Raw genomic sequence first — 20,630 nt, forward strand, 5'->3', positions numbered from 1 at the left:
ATTTTGAGTCAAATTTGAGTTAATGTTTTTAATAAAATAAACATTGGATTGTAAAAATCACCTTTGAAGATTGTAATGTTGTCTTATTGTATTTTTATATTAACTTACATTTAGGCACATTTACACTTGTGCCTCTCTTAAAATGTTAAATGGATCCAATTCGTGTTCAGTCAAATTAATTGAATACAGAAAATCTTGCTAATATTGTGTAGTCCTGGGTGCAATTAACTAATATCGGTATCGGCCGATAGTCGTTTGTTAAAATCGGTATCGACCCAAAAAATCCTATCGGTGCATCCCTGCAGTAACCAAACAGATCTACTGTATTCCCCATTGACTTCCATAGTATTTATTTTGCCTACTATGGCAGTAAATGTGGGATGAGTTCTGTTTGCTTTCTGACATTCTTCAAAATATCCTCCTTTGTGTTCAGCACAACAAAGAAATTCAAACAGGTTTGAAACAACCCGAGGAAGATAAAACGGTGACGGAATTTACATTTTTTGATGAACTGTCCCTTTATGATGAGTTCACTCCGCTCCCTATTCAATTGTTCTGCGTCTGTGACCACATGAAAACAAACCTGTGACCCATTTCTGCATTTAAAAGACACATTATCACATGCAAAAGAATGATGGCGTTGAACGAGTCCATCAGCACAGCTCTATAGCAAACAAAGCTTCAGCGTGCCCATCATTTATGCAGCACTAGTGGGATTCTTTCCATTAGAAAACATCGCTAACTTTTTAAAATTGATCAAATGGAGGAAGCAATGAACAGCGGGTGAGCAAAAGAGAGAGAGAGAGAGAGAGAGAGAGAAAGAGAGAGAGAGAAAGAGAGAGAGAGAGAAGGAAGGAATTAAGCGGAGCCAAAAAGTGTGACTCGGATTTAATATTTTATAATTGCCAAGGGACATTCCAAGATCAATGAATTTTTTGCCCGAGACGCACATCAGAAAGAGATGTACTTCAGTCTTTTTCGAGAACATTGGTCTATTTAATTCAGGCGCTTGATGCATGTGAAATATTCCTGCTTGGCCTCCGTCGACCCCCTCGGGCAGAGCTGCGGGCACGCATTACCGCTTTTAATGGGCCGCCCTCAGAAGAGGCAAAACAAGCCAATAACCCGTCCGCGCTAATGGATTGGCTTGTTTATTCACTCCAGCTCTCTTCACGGCTAATTTTAGCCGTGCCGTGTTTTTTTCCACCCTAAAAGTTTGAAAAACACGCTGCATCAAAACACAATCTACACGCCATATGCTCTTGCAGAAACGCTGGGGGAGATTACTGGAGATTTGTTTTCGCAGCGCTGCTTTTGGGGGGAAATTCAGCCAGCCGGACACGTCGAGTGTGTTTTATTAAAAACACGACGGAGGATTTGTGGCGATATCACGGGCACGGGTCAGCGGCACTGGGTTAAACAGGAAAAGAGGCGTATGAACAGACAGATTTATGTCTACTGGAAGTGTAGAGATCCGGCTGGTGCGTGGCACACATCAGACGCCACAAAATCAACCCTCATTAATGAACTTAATGACTGTGACCTCATTACACTGAGTCGGGATTTCACACGGATGCTTGGATCGCCCGCCCGGATCAGGACACTTCCTGAACTACACACACGCGACTGACACATCTAGAAAACTGAAAATAATTCATTAAATATTATTTTATAGTCGGGAATCAAAAACCAGTTCCAACTTGGAATGGGAATCGAAAGGCTAGGAATCGGATCGGAAACAAACGGAATAAGATCGGCTACTTCAATTCTTCTCATCACATTAACATTACATTACAAACTGTTTCAATTCCTGTGTGCATATTTTCAGAAAAGTAAACGCGTTGTGTGATCTGCTGATATCTCAATAAAAACCCTTATGAAAATAAATTAACAATATTTTTACGATAGTTAGCATAGTTTAACTATAGAATTTGCATTAAAAAGCTCAGGAACCAAAAATTAACCAGAGTTTCACGATAGTTACGACAGTTTAATCATGATGTAGTTCAACTAGGGTAATAAAAAATGTAATAATTCAGAAAAAACATGGTTGTTTGTGTATAAATACACAAAATGGTGCTTATAAATATCGATATTTCTTACAAACATGTAAATAAGCTCTAATAATATTTCTGAATTATTGCTAAATGTCCATACAGGTCCATGACTAAATGTTTTACTTCAACTGTGAAATGGAAATCGATAATAATCGGAATTGATTAGCATAATGGGAATTGGGATCGGAATCGATAAGATTCAAATGATTCCGAACCCTAATCTTTAATCCTGACAGACAGTCAGGTTCAGAGATCACTGACAGACATACTGACAACATCATTTCAGTTCTGTACAATATTGTTTTTTTAAATACTTTATATACAAAATATTTCAATTATTTCTTCCAAACATAAGATTTAAGAGAGCAAATGGAAACTTTTGCTGAAGTCTCTGATGTTTCTCCTGAGAAAAAGAAATGTCACAAATGTGTCTGTCATTAGAGTTTGAGAAGAGATGTCTCAGATTTGTCTCGTGGATATTATTGAAGATCTCAATATGACCTCAAACATTTCTCATCACATTTACTCAAATCCAGATTTTTTGAGCTCTATTCATTTACACAATAACACTCTCATTTGATTCTATTTTTTTTCTCTTGAATAACTTTATGAGAAACATTTGAGACTAAGATGATCCCTAATTAAAACAAACATCCATCAAATGAGCTATAAAAGAGCAACTTCTGAGCAATAATCCTCCGTTTCAACAAGATTACAGCTGGACGAGGACTCATTTAATGCTCTGTTACGTCTCTTTTTGAGATTTCGGTCTCACAGAATTGCAAACAGAATGACTGAATGTCTTTTTCAATCTCTCTGGTGGTTGAAGGTGGAAGACACGCTAAAACTTCGATTAGACTCTTCCTGAAGCTCCTCCATCTGCAAACAATACAGTTTCTCCTCTTTTAATCAAACCTTCCCACACGCACCCACCGAAGGGCTTTCAAATTAAAAGTCACTTTCAGAAATCTTACCTCCGCTACAGAAGTCCGGCAAAAAATAAATATACGATTTACTTGAGGAAGGTGTGGAGATGAAACTCTAATTCACAAACGTCTCTGAGTTCGTAACGTCCCCAGCAGTCTTTTAAATACAGATTGACTTTAATATATATATATATATATATATTATAACTTAATTATAACTTATAACATTTCAAAATAGTGTTCAGCGTTCACATAATACATATGTTTTCTCTGGCGGTTGAGAATATCTGAATCAAATCTGTACCTAAACAAGAGTTTGGTAATGTTGATGTTGGCACTTTTCTTTTGCAGACTCTACACATCTATACGCTTTCTTTCCATACTCCCATTTCCTCCCGCGCTGGCAGCTTTAATGAAAGATCATTCCAGCATTTCCACTTGTTCGTGCCCTCCGGCATCAACCTTTTCCACCAGCATAACCAAGCCGACACAAATAATAAAATCAGAAAGAAACAACGCTCTTTAATAGATAACAAAACAAAAGTGTTTTGCAGTAATGTCACAAAGCAGTGCTGCGCAACAAGACCACCATCACAAGAATCATTTCACAAATATACAATCAGATGGCTGATGGAAACAACACTGAGTATGCAAAATTATTTCAGGTGAAAATATGTAAATATGTGACGCTGAAAAACATATTTTTCAAAATTGAGATTTATACAGAATAGATAAATAAATAACCTTTCTATTGATGTGCGATTTGTTAGGATCGGACAATATTTGGTTGAGAGTGCAGAAAATCGAAATACTAAGAAAGTTGCATTTGAAGTTGTCCAGATGAGGTCCAGATGATATATTAACGGTAGGACATTTATAAAACATCTTCAATGATTTTGGGCATTAAAGGAAAATTCCCACTCTTCTTATCACTTCTATCTTTTTTCGTGCAGGGTCACACATATAAAATGAATGTAATTTTCTGCATTGTGAGATGACTTTCATGTCAATCGAACCCCAATATTTCTGAACATTTGAGTTTTTCTTGTTTGTGAGATATTTCTTGGATTCCTATTGCTTTAATTGCATTTTTTCCTTAAAATCGGCACACATTTAAATGAGTACAAAAATCATATTTTTGTATCACAGTAAGAAAAATGAAGAGGGTAATAATGTCAAATAGTGTATAGTAGTGGCCAAAAGTGATGTTCAGAGTGCCGATTTCCAAAATTCATATTTTTGTAACACTACAGGTTCGATTAAACCATTAAAATAAGAGAATAAGGTAAAAGGGAACATGCATACAAAAATTATTGTTTAATAATAATTAGGGCTGTCAAACAATAAATCACGATTTATCACATCCAGAATAAAAGTTTGGGTTAACATACTGTATGTCTGTGTACTGTGCATATTAATTTTGTATTTATAAAAACATTTGTATTGTATTGTAAGTTAAGAAAAAACAAAAAAGTTATATTTTTACATATTATTTAAATTATTGGCAAATATAAATAAATGTTAACATTTTCTATAATATACTGTACATGTTTGTGTACATGTATGTGTTTATTTATACAAAATTATTGTGCACAGTACACAGATATACATTATGTAAACACAAGACTTTTATTCTAGATGCGATTAATCGCGATTAATCGTTTGAGAGCCCTAATAACAATGTGTCTGAATGTGTCAAACATCACTTTTGGCCAAAACGTTTCCCTTAAAATAATGTTAACAAATGTAACCAAACCATAATTTAATGTAAAGAAAAGTGAAAGAAAAATCATTTTATTTTGAGGTAAAACTGTACATGCATATGTTGTGTTAAGTGTTGAGCGAAAAGATGAGCTGATGTATTCTCACATGAGCGTGGGATGAGAATCTTTCCCAGCATCCCTGACCAGCGGATTCTAGATTTGGCTCTAGTTGCTGTTCAGTCTCTACGGCAAAACTGCAGTGAAATTCATTCTTCACAAACTTAATTATATCTACATTAACAAGGGAGGTAATTAATTTCTTTAACATGGTGTCTTTATATGCCTTTAAGCACAACTTTGTTGTAAAACTGTATATTTAACTGTGATATTGAGGCTTTTTCTGGGCAGATATATGCAGGTGAACGCCAGACTTTCTGGAAATATTCATCAGCCCAAACATATAACAAAAACTACTGGTTATTCAAAAATATGTACATGCTAAATCATGATGTTGTGAACCTGTCAAGTCGTGCTCTACTAAAACTCAACTACATGCGATGCAGATTTAACATGATCTCTAGAGGTTTTTGCATGTTGTTTTTTAAGGTATAAGAGAAGGCGATATACTATAAAAGTTCAGTGTTGTTGACCGATCCAAACTGGCCATCCTCCAGGCGCGAGACACAGAGCCTTTGTTGCTCTACAGGACCACAGGGAAAACCGCAGTAAACTACATGCCGTTTTCCAACGTGATGTATTGCACCTTCCGTACCTCTCTTTCCTCTCAAATCCCTCATGGGCTGCACACAAAACCACTAAGAGGATTTCATACGGACGTGGCCTTCACTCGGAGTGTAAAACCTTTCAAACAACGACAAAGAAATGTGTTCTTGTGCTGCTTAAATAAACACTGTCTTCTACTTCATAGTGTCAACATCTCTGAAAATATGAACCGAAATTCACATTGTCTGTTGTTTGACAAACGGTTGTCCACGTGATGTTTTTCATTTTATGATTATAGTTTCTGTCCAGCCGACAACTGGACAACGCCGTTAGATTTGAGGATTCAATCGAAGGGTGTGGGACCGCTGGCAGGACCAAACTCATGCCATTAAAATAAATAACTATATAAAGAAGTGAAATGAGCAGGACAGATTAGGGCAGAGCGAGCGCTTTCTGATCACATTTATCAAACGTTCACGCATCGCTCTCATGTGTGAAATATTAATTGGCTAAAGCTTTACAAACATCTGCAGACAGACGCAAACATACATGTCAAACGCTCATCATGAGGTGAGATCACACATCTTTCATTATGAATTCATCTGTTATTCTGTACAGGACGTTTTTATTTACAGAGAAGGAAATGAAGCGTTTGTTTATGTAATGTGTTGTTAACTTCAGTTTGAGCAGAATGAGGAGTCATAACGTGATCTTTTGTACAGTCCTGTGACAGATTTCAGATTCATTTATTCATCACATGCTCCACCTGATGTTTACTGTTCCTCATTCAGACAAACGTTACGCAATCATCAGAGATCTCAGTGAACAGAGACGTTTAATGAACTCGTGAAGTGATCAAAATAAAATGTGCACTTCTGTTCAAAAGTTTAGGACATTTGACTGAAATGTTTCGGATGATTTTCTTTTTACTTTTGATCGGAGGATGTTTGCTTAAAGGGAAAGTTCATCCAAAAATGAAAATTCTGTCATCATTTACTCACGCTCATGTGATTTCATACCAGTATAAATTACTTTGTTTCCGATGAACACAGAGAAAGATATTTGGAAGAATGTTAGTCATTTTCAGTTCCTGGACATCACAAGAATTAACTGATTGTCAAAGGTGCTCGAGAACTCTTAGTTTTCCTAAATTCTTCAAAATATGTTCCTAATATTCTTCAACTATGGCTTTACAGGAGTGGTTCACTTTTTATAGTAGGAATAAAATTGACTATGGAAAGCCAATGGGGACAAATTTTGAAGTGATCTACTCCTTCAAGTGATTGAAATGATTTTTGTAGACAAATATATTTAGCATTTGGCAACAAATTTATTTACTTTATTTACAAAAAATTTACAAAAATTTCTCAAATGAATAGTGGAGAATTTATTTGACTTTTCAATTTAAAACATAATTTTAAAGGTTACATTTGTGTTAATCCATACTTTTGAAGAGTTTAATATTATTCTATAATGTGGAAAAAATATTAATAAAGATTAAAAAAAGTGAATTTTAACCTTATGTACGGTAGTGTTCTTTATTCTTACAAACGCCATTTTAGGCAATTATATGAAATAAAACGCAGGTTAACATTTAATGAAATGCTTAGAGCAGATAAACGCTTACTTTCGTCAGTAAGAGTTATAACTCTACATTCTACTGTAAAAAAAAGAATATATATACTGTATATAACAAATTCTGAAATGAATTAAAGTCCAGGTAAAGTGCCATAAAAATATGTGTTCTGAGTTTGTCAGACAACAGAAAAGTGTGTTATTAACCACCCAGCCAAATTTGAAGGAAGAAAAAAATCCAAGTAAATAAAAACGTGATCAAAATCTTGTAAAAATAAGCAGGTCTCTCTGCTCACAAACGCTGGGGGCGTGACCGCTGTTGGCACTGAAGCCACTCCCACTTGCATCGCTCGACCAGAGTCCCCAGTAGGCTATGTGCGATGATTTGAATTCAAACATGCGCGAGTCAATAGGCGATTTTCCTCAATAGATAATCACTGAAGCATCTCACTTCGATGCGCAGTGATGCTCCTCCTGTTCACGTTATTCTCCTCCGTCTATTTGCGTCTGCTTCACAGTTTGCTTGATATTTGATGTAAGATTTGTTTAGTTGAACTGAGTTAGAGCATGAGAGAGTCTGAAAGCGTTTGCGTGAGAGGAGCGATGGATGCTCGGACGCACCATCGAGTCATTGATCCCCCGTTTAAGCCCCACCCAAAAGACCCTCAACAGAGAACGGGTGAAAAACTGTTTAACTGTTTAATTTCGTACTACATAGTTCTGAGTGTTTGTCATGTGTTTCAGCAAAACATTTCTTACATCTATAATGTGTTTAGAAACAATTCTCAGAATTCTCTTCACCCGGACTTTAAATGAACCCTCCAAAAACAGAAAAAACTGTAATGAGAACTATTATCTTTAATGGTTGCAACGAAAGAGGGGGTGTGAAAGTCCCCAGCCGTTCCTTCAGCTAAAACCGTCTCACCAACCAGACGTGAAAACCGAGAGACGCAGACAGACAACACACCCGTGGCCTTCCGGTTTGTCTGGGAAACATGGGAGGAGAAGAGAAAGACCAGCGCCGGCGAAACCGACGTACAGACAAACGCAACGACGGAAGGAAACAGAAAGAGTCCAAGTTAGGATTGATTTACTTCATTAACCAAGATTACAAGTTTAACTTACAAACCAGAGGTCAAAGATTCTCATTAACAAGAAGAGCGCGGAGAACCGCGGGGCTCGGAGGCTATTCTTATTACTGACTACACATTTCAATCTGTCTTTGATGTTCATGTCTGCCTTTCTCTCCACCGTCCAATTTTTTGGCAGGGAGGTTGATTTTAATTGTAGCTATAGAACAAGAGCGCGAGTGCCTGTGAGGCTGCCTGCACATCTGTAGTGAGAGCATTTTTAGCGATACTGGGCGCAGTCCATCGCCCCGGGCGCATTTTAATGGTTCCACCCCCCCTTCATCCCCGGCTCGGATTGTTTCCACGTGATTCCTGTTAATTTAGCTGGAGGAAAGGGCATCAGTTCCCTTTCTGTCGGTCTCTCGACGTTGTGTCGAGAACGACAGATGGGGTTCGCCCTTGAGAACCAATCAACTCTGACTACTATAGAAAAGGCCAATGAAATTTGGCGAATGCAATTTGCATGCCGGGCTCCGCCCCCGGAAATCCGGTATAAAAGGAGGCCGGCGTGCAGCATTCACTTACCTTTTGTTCTTCAGAGCCATCGCTCATGAGTACAACTCAGGATTCAATCCTCTACAACTACACGCTGGTGCTACGACGTGTTACAGCGGATCGTCCCTTCCTGCAGCGACCTTCCCCTGGGCGTCTCGGCGGTTCCGGAGGTGTTAGAGATTTTTTCTAAAAGTCCTTTTCAGGACTGACTGAGCATTCTCCAGCGCGGCATGTCCCGCTGTTCTCTTGGGTGCGGCACCCTCATCGAGGAGGGGGATGGACACGATCGCTGCATTAGGTGTCTGGGCGTCCAGCACACTGAAGCAGCGTTCGTTGACACATCTGCCTGCACTGCGGGCAGATTGTCATTCAGAAGTTGCGGTCACGGGTGGCTGTCTTCCTACGGGAACCAGCCACCATTTCGTCTGCTACCCGGGCTGTGACATCTGTGGCTACGGCCCCGATGACCACCCACGTTAGCAGCGTTAGTGATACGGGGAACTCTGCGAACGTAAACCCGCCAGCCAAGTGCTCACGGGCCGATCGCACCCCGATTCGCTCTTCTGAACGTTCCCCAACCGGCGGTGGCATACCGTCCGGATCCTCACGCACACACTCGGAAACGATGTGTGACGTAGATGAGATGTCGCTCGCAGCATCGGAGGGAGACTGGCATCCGACTCTGCCGAATCCAAACTCCACCCCCAGCGGTCGAGTTCAGGAGGAAGCAGAAGTGATGTCATCCGTGCTAACCCGGGGATACGTGGTTCCCGAGGTCGGTGCGCGGTGCAAACCGCGCCCACCCCGGGTGCCATGTTTTTCCCGGAGGTGCATGAGGAGCTGTGTAAAACTTGGAACGCTCCACTCACGGACCGTTCCAGTGAAACCAGCTCCGGCTCCCTTACTTCCCTCGATGGTGAGGCAGCCAAGGACTGCGTCGAGATCCCCCGGGTGGAACGTCCGCCTGCGGTGCACCTGTGCCGCGGACGGCTACCACCTGGGGGGGGATCGACCACTCCTACCGTCCAAAGCACGTAAGACTTCGGCATCACTGGTGTCGAAAGCTTGCGAGGTTGCGGGCCAGGCTGCCTCCTCTCTCTATGCCTTGGCCATCCTGCAGGTCCGCCAGGCCAGGGCGTTGAGAGGGCTCCACGAGGGTAAGGCCGACCCGGGTATAATGCAGGATCTCCGTGCCACCGCTGACAGCGCTCTACGGGCGACTAAGGCGGCGGCACGGGCCCTGGGTCGGACGATGTCCACGGTAGTGGTCCAGGAGAGACACCCCCGGCTATACCTTGTGCAGAAGAGTGACAGCAAGGAAGTCCGCTTTCTTGATGCACTCATCTCGCAGGGTGGGTTGTTGGTAACACCGTCGAGGACTGCGCTCAGCAGTTTTTTGACGGCGAAGCAGACAGTGGCAATTAACCACATTTTTTTCACGCCGCGACTCGGCCGCCTACAGGCCTCCGAGATCTCACGTGACGTCTGCTTCCCTGCAACCCAGGACCCTTTCGACATCGGCTCCGGTTCCTGTGCCCCCACAGGCGGCACCCCGGAAGCAGAGGTCGAGGGGGAAACCTCCACCCCGTCAGCAACCTCCTCGCGAGAAGGGACACTGACGGGAAGACCCCAGGGAGAACAACATCGGGCCCGAACCTTCACAGCCACGGCTCTGATCGGTCGGTACGGGACGACTCCTGCCTCGTCACCAAAGCCGGGCCCTTGTTAGGGCTTGGCGCCCACTTACTCACTGAGTTTTCTGTTCTCCCCGGGTTTACTTGCAGCCGATCGCACACTCCACTGGACTGTGCTCGGCGAACCGACCTCACACCCTGGCGAGGCGTGAGGTCGTACACATACGACAGCCGTCACCACTCTCAAACCGACAGTGCGTGCCGTTGTCCCGCCAGGCAGGTAAGCAGGCGGAGCAAAAACCTTCCCTCCGGGGACTCCCCGCGACATGGTTAGCTCTGCCAGCCGACGAACCACCCCCCGTGGGAATGATGAAGCAGACCGTCCCCTTGGTCACCCTGTCACAGTCCCTGGGAGCTCGAGAGCTGCCCACACTGTCTCGCTGGCTAATGAGGGCGGTCCGTCTTGGTTACTCGATCCAGTTCGCCAGAGACTCACCCAAGTTTCGGGGCATCATCTCTCCCTCTGTCAGAGGCAGGGACGCCTCCGTACTTCGGGTAGAGGTCACCACCCTTCTGGCAAAACAGGCATCGAGTTCGTCCCTCAAAACCAAGATGTTCAGTGGGTCACCACCCGCACTTCATCGTTCCCAAGAAAGACGGCGGGTTGCCCCCAAAGGCTGCGTACCCTGAACAGAGCACCTTCACAAGCTGCCATTCAGGGTGCTCTCACAGAGGCGCGTCCTGACATCTATGAGGTGTCAGGATTGGTTCGTGGCAATCGACCTGAAGGACGCTTACTTTCATGTCTCGATCCTCCTCGACACCGGCCGTTCCCACGGTTCGCGTGCGAGAGGCGGGCATATCAGTACAGAGTCCTCCCTTTCGGTCTGTCCCTGACCGCCCTTTCTCCCTGAGAGGAGGAAGGCGAGCGGGTACTAAACTATCTCAGCGACTGGCCTATCTTGGCACACTCGCGAGATCTGTTATGTACACAAAGGGACCTGGTGCTCCGGCACCTAGGTCGATTGGGACTCCAGGTCAACCAAGAGAGGGGCAAGCTCTCCCCAGTGCAGAGCATCCTCTTTCTCGGTATGGAACTCAACTCTGTCACCATGTCGGCACACCTGTCCGCAGTTGTGCCCAACCAGTGTTGAACTGTCTGAAATGAACATTTTAGGCAGACAGCGGTCCCCCTGAAACAATTCAGAGGCTCCTGGGACACATGGCGTCCTCGCGGGCTAATACCCCTCGAGTTGATGCACATGACACCGCTCCAACACTGGTTTCAGAGTCGAGTTCCGAGGAGAGCGTGGCACACCGGCAGCAGGCGCATGGTGATGCCGCCCTGCTGCCGACGCACCATAACCCCTAGTCTTTATGACTTTTTCGACGGACTCAGGTCCCTCTGAGCAGGTTATGAGGCAGGTCGTGGTGACGACTGAAGTCTCCCTGCAGGGGTGCGGTGTAGTGTGCAACGGGCACGCAGGTGGGGTGTTGGACGAACCCCCGCCTGCGCTGGCATATCAATTGCCAAGAGTTGTGGGCTATGCTACTTGCACTGAGCAGGCTACGGCCTCTCGTGCGAGACATACACGTGCTGTTCCGAGGACAGCACTATAGCTGTAGCGAATACAGATCGTCAGGGTGGCGTTCGCACACAGCAGCTAAACACAACTTGCTCGACGCCTCCTCCGGTGGAGTCAACAGGTGACTCGTTCCCTGCAGGCCACACACCCCGGGCAAACTGAACTAGACAGCCGACGTGCTTTCTCGCCAGTTTATGCCTCGTGGAGAGTGGCGACTCCACCCCCGTGCAGTCCAGCTCATTTGGAGGCTGTTCGGATAGGCCCAGGTAAAACCTGTTCACCTCCCGTAACACCACCATTTGCCCGCTTGATAGTCCCTGCCCTCGGCACGGATATCCTTGCGCACAGCTGGCCGCGGGATGGGCGGAAGCACACCTTCCCCCCCGGAGCCTTCTTGTACAGACTCTGTGCAAGGTCAGGGAGCAGGAGCACCAAGTGTTATTGGTTACACCACACCGGTCTAACCGCACTTGGCCTCAGAGCCGATGCTCTGGACAGCGACTCCCCCTGAACCATTCCCCTGACAGAGGACCTGCTCTCTCAGGGGAAGGACACGTTCTGGCATCCCAGATCAGACCTCTGGAACACCCATGTCTGGTCTCTAGACGGGACGAGAAGATCCTAAGATGGCTACTCCCCCTATACGGCTGAGACCATCACCCAGGCTAGGGCCCCATCTACTAGGCGGTTACACGCCTCTAGACGGTGCCTCTTCTCGTCCTGGTGTCTTTCTCAACGAGAAAGACCCACTGAGGTGCTTGATCAGGATTGTGTTCCCCTCCTCACGAGACTGGAGACTAACATCTCCCTTCCACACTGAAAGTGTATGTAGCCGCTATTGCCACTCATCACGACTCAGTCGGTGGAAAGTTTCTAGGGCAACACGACCTGGTCACCAGGTTCCTAAGCAGCGAGAGGGCGGAATCCGCCTCATCTCCGCTCCATACCCTCTTGGGACCCTAAGTGGTCCTGGGGAGCCTCAGGGCCCCCCAAAGAGCCCCTCGGAGGTTCCGATCTTCCTCATAGAGTAAGACGGCCCTCCTGACGGCGCTCACTTCCTTCAAGAGGGTAGGGGACCACAGAGCATCCTCCGTGTCCCTGGATTGCCTTAAACTCGGCCCTGGAAACTCTCACGTTATCTTGAGACCCAGGCCCGGGTGCGTGCCCAAGAAGTTCCCACTACTCCCTCCGGGGCCAAGTGGTGAACTTGCAGGCGCTCCCCATAGGGGAGGAAGACCCAACCCGATTAGTGTTGTGTCCAGTACGTACTGGACCGCACGCAGAGCTCTGAAGCTCTGACCAGCTCCGTGTCTGTTGGAGGACAGCAGAAGGGGAAGGCTGTCTCCAAACAGAGGCTGGCGCACTGGGTCGTGGACGCCGTTACGACGGCATTCCGATCTCAGAATCTCCCATGCCCATTGGCAGTGAGGGCTCACTCCACACGGAGTTTAGCCACCTCCTGGACACTGGCAGAAGCGCCTCTCTAGCAGACATCTGTAGAGCTGCGGGTTGGGCTATGCCCAAACACCTTCGCAAGGGTTAACAACCTTCGCGTAAACCCGGTGTCAGCCCACGTCCTGCGTGGCGACATGTAGGACTGGCATCCGGGGGGGCGTATGCCTGCGAAAGCACCTTTCCACCCTCTAACAGGTTGGGTCAGTGTGCTATTTACCTTTTCTTCTTACCCGAACACATCGCTAAGAAACTGGTACCTCACCAGCCTCCCTTCTTACCCAGACACTGGTTAAGAATAGGCATTCCATCCATCACCAAACAAGCACCCCCTGGGGGCTGGCTGGGCAGAGCAGCCTTCCCCCTTAGGCCGGGATACCATGTGAGCTATCACAGATAGCTCTAACCGGACCTAGTGCTACCGGACGTCTGTAACACCCCCTCCGTGGGCTGTTCCGTCTGATGTATCCTCATGAGAATGGTTCCCACTCCTGGTAACCCATGAGCTTCCCCAGGTGGGCCTCCACCTCGCGGTTAACTACTCAGTCCGCACGTTCCATGCGTTCTCCTCCAAGGACGAGACCATACCTATATCCACCATATTCCTCCCCACGGGTAGGAGGTGGCCTCTGTAGCGCTTCTCTGATTAAGAGTCGCGCTTACCCGGTGTAAACTGATCTGGACGGCCTCTCGCCTATAGAGAGCTAAGGCCCCGTCCGTGAAAGTTACCGGTCAGGGCTGTACCCATCTTTCTCCAAGAAAGCTCTGGAACCCCCCGACCACCACACTGGAAGGTTACAGTCTCACGAAAGCTTCGAGATGACACGCCCAGGCTTGTTACCGTCGCTTCGCTAGAGATTGTGACGCGATACAGCGTTGTGGCGTTTTCCATAGGCAACCCCATCTGTCGTTCTCGACACAACGTCGAGAGACCGACAGAAAGGGAACGTCTTGGTTACGTATGTAACCTCAGTTCCCTGATGGAGGGAACGAGACGTTGTGTCCCTTATGCCACGAACACGTATCGTATTCTGCTGCAGTTTGAGAGGTCTCAGGCTCTTCAGAACAAAGGTAAGTGAATGCTGCACGCCGGCCTCCTTTTATACCGGATTTCCGGGGGCGGAGCCCGGCATGCAAATTGCATTCGCCAAATTTCATTGGCCTTTTCTATAGTAGTCAGAGTTGATTGGTTCTCAAGGGCGAACCCCATCTGTCGTTCTCGACACAACGTCTCGTTCCCTCCATCAGGGAACTGAGGTTACATACGTAACCAAGACGTTTTCCTTCTGCTCTCTCTCTCGCTCTCTCTCCCTTCTTTTGCTTCTACCTATTTTCTGATCTATAACTAGAACCAAAAGGCAACTCAATCTTGGCTCTTTTCCTCTTTTCTTGTCACTCTGTTATAGTGAATGACTCTTGACTTTGATCATTTGTTACACAGGTCAGAAATAATTAGTGATGTTTGCCAAAGCACTCATCTGTGTTGCAATAGAGATTCTCACAAAGCCAAAGCCGTCATGTGCTGCAGATGTGAATGAATGAAGAGATGTGAACCCGAGCATCGTATACAGACCACAGATGAGATCTCTTTAACATCTCAGTTAATCCTCCGGGACGTCAATAAGATGAAACGGAGCAAACGGAAAGAAATGTCACAATGCAAAAAATGACTTTCGTATTTTCCAGTACAAATGTCAAAAAGTTTTTCTTGATGAACAAAATGATGTACGAAAACAAGTCTGTTTGTAGACAAATAATATAAATTTCAGTGAATTTGTGATTAAAACAAGCAAAAAATCTGTCATTGGGGTAAGAAAAATCATCTTGAATTCAGAGACTAAGTTAAAGGTCAACCTTAATTCAACATTCTTATATCTACCCCATCGGCAGATATGTTTGCAAATTCGTTGAAATTTCATATTTTTTGTCTTAAAACAGACTTGTTTTCTTAGGTCATTTCGATTCAAGAACTTTTTGACGTTTGTACTGGAAAACAAGACAAAATTACTAAGAAAGTCATTTAAAAAAAAGTAGAGTTTGAGAAGAGACGTCAACAATGTGAGCTCAGATTCTATATTATTGAAGATCTCAACATCAACTCAAACATTTCTCATCACATTTCCTCAAATCCTGATTATTTGAGCTCTTCAATCTACATTTATTTATTTCTCCAGAGCAATTTCAAGAGGAACATCTAAATGAATCAAAACTGCAAACTCCCTCAAGTCTCCTGAGCTCAAGTCTGTGTGTTCTTGGGTTTGACATCATTATTTCTATTCTATTTATTGCAAAACCAACACCAGCAGATCAAACCTCATGAACTGTATTACCGTGAAAGAAAAGATATCACCAGCTTCTAAAAACATCCACCTGTGGCTCCAAGACCTTCAGTTCATATTTTGGAGAAGTTAAGCCCAGTGACTTTATTTGTACCCGTTTACTCTCTCTGCTCTTTTCTCATTCACGATTTCTCCGCGCGTCCCACACACCGTCTTTGTACTGAACTTCAAAAGGCCGTGTGTGTGAGAGAGAGCCAAAGGAAAGAGTTTGTTACTGTGGCTCTTGCCTGAGAAATGACCCTAGGCGGGACCGGTTAGGTCTCTCTCTCTCTCTCTCTCTCTAATCTATCCCTCGGAGCGCTGTAAGGCCTCTTTGTTTGCTCTGTCGGCTCAGGATGGAGACAGACCTTACGCTCAACATGGGCTATCAGGTTCAGCCCTACGGCCATCTGCTGCCTGGCCAGACGGGGGGGGGGGGTTGGGGGGATGTGAGAGGTGGGGGTTGAATAAAGAGGGGAAAAACACCCAGAATCGCCCTGCCACCGGTGTTACCTGGTTTCAGTCACACACGCACCATGTGAGGAGAACGACGGGCGATTCAGAGTAACCTGTGAAGAAGACATGACAAATAGAATCAAAACACGCACGACTTTCTGGAACACAAAATGTGATGGAGACTGAAACAAACAAGAGCGAGAACTCCAATGAGTCTCATCTGAGCCCTTAAAGAGCAACAGACCCACAATGTTCTCTCCGTTTGGTCTCCGAGCGACGGTGGAGCTTAAGCATCCCTCTCATTTCCTCCTCTCAGATTGGGTGACTGTCCGGACACCGAGACTTTTGTTCGCGGTTACTGTAGCAGAACACAGTCCAGATACACCAACAATCAGAGCGGGCAGGGTAAAGCCGAGCCGGCGCCCCGCGGCACATTTCTGTGCAGATGAAATCTCTGCCGAGCCCCAGAGTGAAACTCGGAGGAGGCCGGAATACAGCGGAGCTGCTTTAGCCCGCGGCCGCTCCGTGACCCCCTTAGAAAAGTCACTTTGCTCTGGAGAAAGCAGGAAAAAACCCCGCGGGGCGGCACACGGCCCCAGACGAAATGAAGAAATGAGACGAGGTGAAACTAAAGTGAAAATAAGTTAAAATTCCACCCGCTGCCTTTCCAACCTTCATCTGTTCACCCCAATCAACTGATGTCTGACAGACGGCATAAACAACATAAACACACTAAAACTGCTACGGAGACGCACCACTATTTCTAGATATACTAAATGGCCCTAAATCATTGCCATATTCATATTGTTCCTGCAAAAAACTGCAACAATAGAAAGTATTACAGACGTTTTACTGGATTTAGTGCTTGTAGTGGGAATTGTATTGGTTTTAATGAAAACTATAATGGTCTCTACTGGTTATGTGCTGGGTTCTATTGGTGGGACAGATATTATCTGAATTAAAGTAGAAAACATAATATTTATATGATCATTCAAAAACAAGATTAGAAGTGGTAAGTTTATTTGAGAGATTTCTGTAAATACAGTAATAACCGTTAGGTGGTTTCTAAGGTGGGCTATGTGGTTGCTAAGGTATTCGGGGTGGTTGCTTGTGTGTTCTGATTGTTTCTGCTAGTGGCCCAAGTCAAAAGATCTCCCTGTAACCCTGCAGACTAAAAAAACACACAGAAACCCCAATAGAAACCAGCACTGAATTTATAATGGTTTTCATTAAACACATTATGAACCATTAGCTTTTCCCACAGAATTGTACTGTGTTTTGGAAATTATACCAGTGTGATTTAATATCCCACCAATGGAATCCATCACATTCCAATAGACACCATTATAGTTTGCAAACCAATACAATTCCTATTATAACCATTAAATCCATTCAAAGTTCTATTTCCTTCTAAAATATGAATAGAAACTCAACAGAAACCATTACAGAAATTCTAATGCTTTCCGTAAAAAAAACATTATTAGCTTTCCCATTAAAACCACTACAAAATTCCTTTTTGAAGTGCGCTTTTGTCATGATTCCCATAGGATTTAACATCCCACCAATAGAATCCATCACATACCAGTAGACACCATTACAGTTTCCAGTTAAGCCAGTACAAATCTCTTTAAAACCATTTTAACTTCTTTAATCGTTTCTATTAGTTTTTTTCAGCAGGGTAAACCATAGAAACCATCACAGAAATTCCAAAGGTTTCCTTTAAAATACCATAGCTTTTTCCATTAAAACCATTGCAAATTTCCTTTTTGTAGTGTGTTTTGGGCATGATTCCCATAGAATTTGATATCTTCAAAAAAGAATACATCACAAACCAGTAGACACAATTTCAGTTCTATTAAAACCAACACAAATCTCTTTAAACCCATTTAAACCATTATAATTTCTTTAATGGTTTCTATTGTAATTTTCAGGCTGGTAAATAAATAAAGCACGTTTTGTGCTTTATTCCCATATGATTTAACATCCCACCAATAGAATCCATCACATACTAGTAGACATTACAGTTTCCATTCAAACCAATCCAAATCCCTTTAAAACCATTACAACTTCATTATATTCTAGCATTAGTCACAATCCATCAAGACTCCAGGAGCAAAGCTAAACATTCAGCAGATGCAGCTCAACTCTATGACTTCATAAACTTGATGTCGTGGAAATATAATAGTCATAGTTCTTCATACTGTATCTCCAGCGTGTAGAGTTCAATCCTCAGTAATTCCCAACAGAGCTGATCCACATGTTTGAAAACACTGAAACACGCTCACACGGGATGAACACACAGACTCAATAACAATAACTAACTGTGGGAAAGTGGACAAACGTCAGGATCTTTGAATTCATTTTTTTGACCTTTTAAGTGAAAACAGCACTCATAAATGTAAAAATCTGATTAAGTAAAGTTCTCATCCCCTTCACAGTTCATACTTCAAGTGCACACTGTAGCCGAAGTATGCAGTCGGGATGAAACCCTCAACAAAAACTTCTGAGTACAATAAAGACAGAGATAATAACGTGTAAATTCCCGCAGTGAGTTGTTTACCTCAGAGCCTGTTGTTGGAGCACCGGGTGAATCCACCTTCCGTTTCTTCCGCGGGCCGATGGCGGCGAGCGCCGTCAGATTGGCCTCTCTCTGTCTTATTTGGGCGAGTTCCTGCTGCTGCATCTGAGAAATAAAAGAAAATCATATTACTGCTGTAAAAAATAAATACTGTAATCTCCATAATGTGAAGAATGTTTATATCGCTGACATATTGAGGCATTGAGTCTTTAATAAATGTTGAAAAACTATTAAACCATCAATATAATCTGACACCAATGGTCTCTAACTCTACATTTATTCCAGCTCATATGTCTGCTGATTCTTACACAAAGAATGACATGAAAAGACTCACACATACCCAACATGTGCAGTGTACAAACACACTCAGCTGGCTACTGTATCCCACATTGCAATGTGCTCAACTTGACCTTCGAGCATCAGTTTTAAGAAACAAACCAAAAGAAAATTAAAACAAGATTTGACTCGCTATTAGCAAACGTTAATAAATAAAAATAAACAACAAGAAATCCCAAATATTGTTTATACAGCGAATGCATGAATAAAAGCACGAGGCAACAATGTATCACGTTACTCTTTGAAACATTGCATCCCATTCCAAACATAGTAACAGGAAGTGACATCGTCGTCTGCTAAGCACAAAGCGTCAATCACTGTCAGCCACCCTTCAGTGTCTTCCACCCTAAACCTTTCAAATGGAAGCGAGTGTGTTTAGAGACATTAGGTGTGAATCTAAATGTGTGTGCGGCTCACACTCCCTAATGTGATTTTTCACTTTGTGAAATGTAAGAGGGGCCGGTGATGCCTCAGGTAATGTCAGGGTTTCCTGCAGGGCAGCCTCGCTCACACAACCCTTTCTGAGGACGTGTGAGAGCCTGGAGCCACACACACACACGGATGCGCACGCACATACACACGCACACACACACACACACACAGCCGTCACAGTCTGTCTGCAGTGAGGGAGTGTACTGCCGTGTGCCCGCTGGTGTTGTGTGTGTGTGCGTGTGTGTGTGTTTCAGAGCAGAAAGAGAGCAATCAAAGCAATCTTTCATGTGCTTTTCTCATTCTGTGTGTTAGGATCAGAGAGTGTGTGATGTTGGCCTTAAAATGCGTGTTATAAAGATTGCTTTAGCTTTCCAAACCCAGTGTAAATTGTGCATGCAGTTTGTGTGTGTGTGTGTGTGTTGGCACCATAAGGCCAAACAAACTGGAAAGTGCACGTCAGGCCTTCTGCGGTGCCACGACACGGACCACATGAACAACATCTTTTCAAATAAAACAAATATAAATCTTCATTGTATGTTAAACAGCAGCACCTTTGTGATCAACAAAAGCTTTGAGACGACACGCAGGTGAAATAATCAATGACTGGGTTAACAATACACACTCCCTGCTTTCCCACAATCCTCTGCAGGACTCATATCGGCCTATCTCCCGACACACAGACCACTGACCCCTGAGATAATCTCATTCCACCGACAGCCCGCTGGAGGATCACAGCGCCTCCACGTCTGCGCGGCAGTTGGCACCAGACTCCGTGCCCGTTGGTGCCTCCAGCTACTGCCTCGCTCATAGATTTATGGCGTTCTGATAAATGCAGGTCCCGGCGTGCCATCTGTGTTGCCAGCTCGACGAGCGGCACCATTACAGAAGAATCGACGGACGTGAAGCAGACAGACACGGGAAGGAAATTATAGCTCAACTATGTGAGGAGTTAGTTAACCGCTGAACTCATTACCGGGGAGAAATATTCATGAGGATGATTTTGGCTAACTGTTCACATATTCTCAAGTGCTGATCGAAAAATAAACGCTGAGAGTTTGACGATTGAGAAAATTCTCTCTGCGTTAAACATACCAAACGACGCATATCTAATTCATCAGAAAGAATTACACAATTTACACACAAACAGAAATATTGCTTTTCTAACAAGTTGAAGTAGGCTAGCTTTTATTTTGGCTGTTTAAATGTAACCTTTCAACAAGGAACACCAC

The 20,630-nt window shown here is 44.3% G+C and overlaps 1 protein-coding gene across 6 annotated transcripts in view; it reads right to left on the reverse strand.

The window, feature by feature from the left end:
* LOC130435346 (transcription initiation factor TFIID subunit 4-like) overlaps positions 1-20,630 on the reverse strand; it is a 76,779-nt gene that overhangs the window by 16,093 nt on the left and 40,056 nt on the right. For 2 of the 6 annotated variants that reach the window (XM_056765908.1, XM_056765907.1), the window contains one exon: positions 18,616-18,738. In XM_056765908.1, coding sequence (XP_056621886.1) covers positions 18,616-18,738 — 123 coding nt within the window. Of the gene's footprint in view, positions 1-16,059; positions 16,169-18,613; positions 18,739-20,630 lie in introns of those variants that run through there. The other 4 variants (XR_008908806.1, XR_008908807.1, XM_056765909.1 and 1 more) reach the window with 3 other exon arrangements.

The sequence above is a fragment of the Triplophysa dalaica genome, chromosome 14 (assembly GCF_015846415.1).
Source record: "Triplophysa dalaica isolate WHDGS20190420 chromosome 14, ASM1584641v1, whole genome shotgun sequence".
NCBI classification, from domain to species: Eukaryota; Metazoa; Chordata; class Actinopteri; order Cypriniformes; family Nemacheilidae; genus Triplophysa; species Triplophysa dalaica.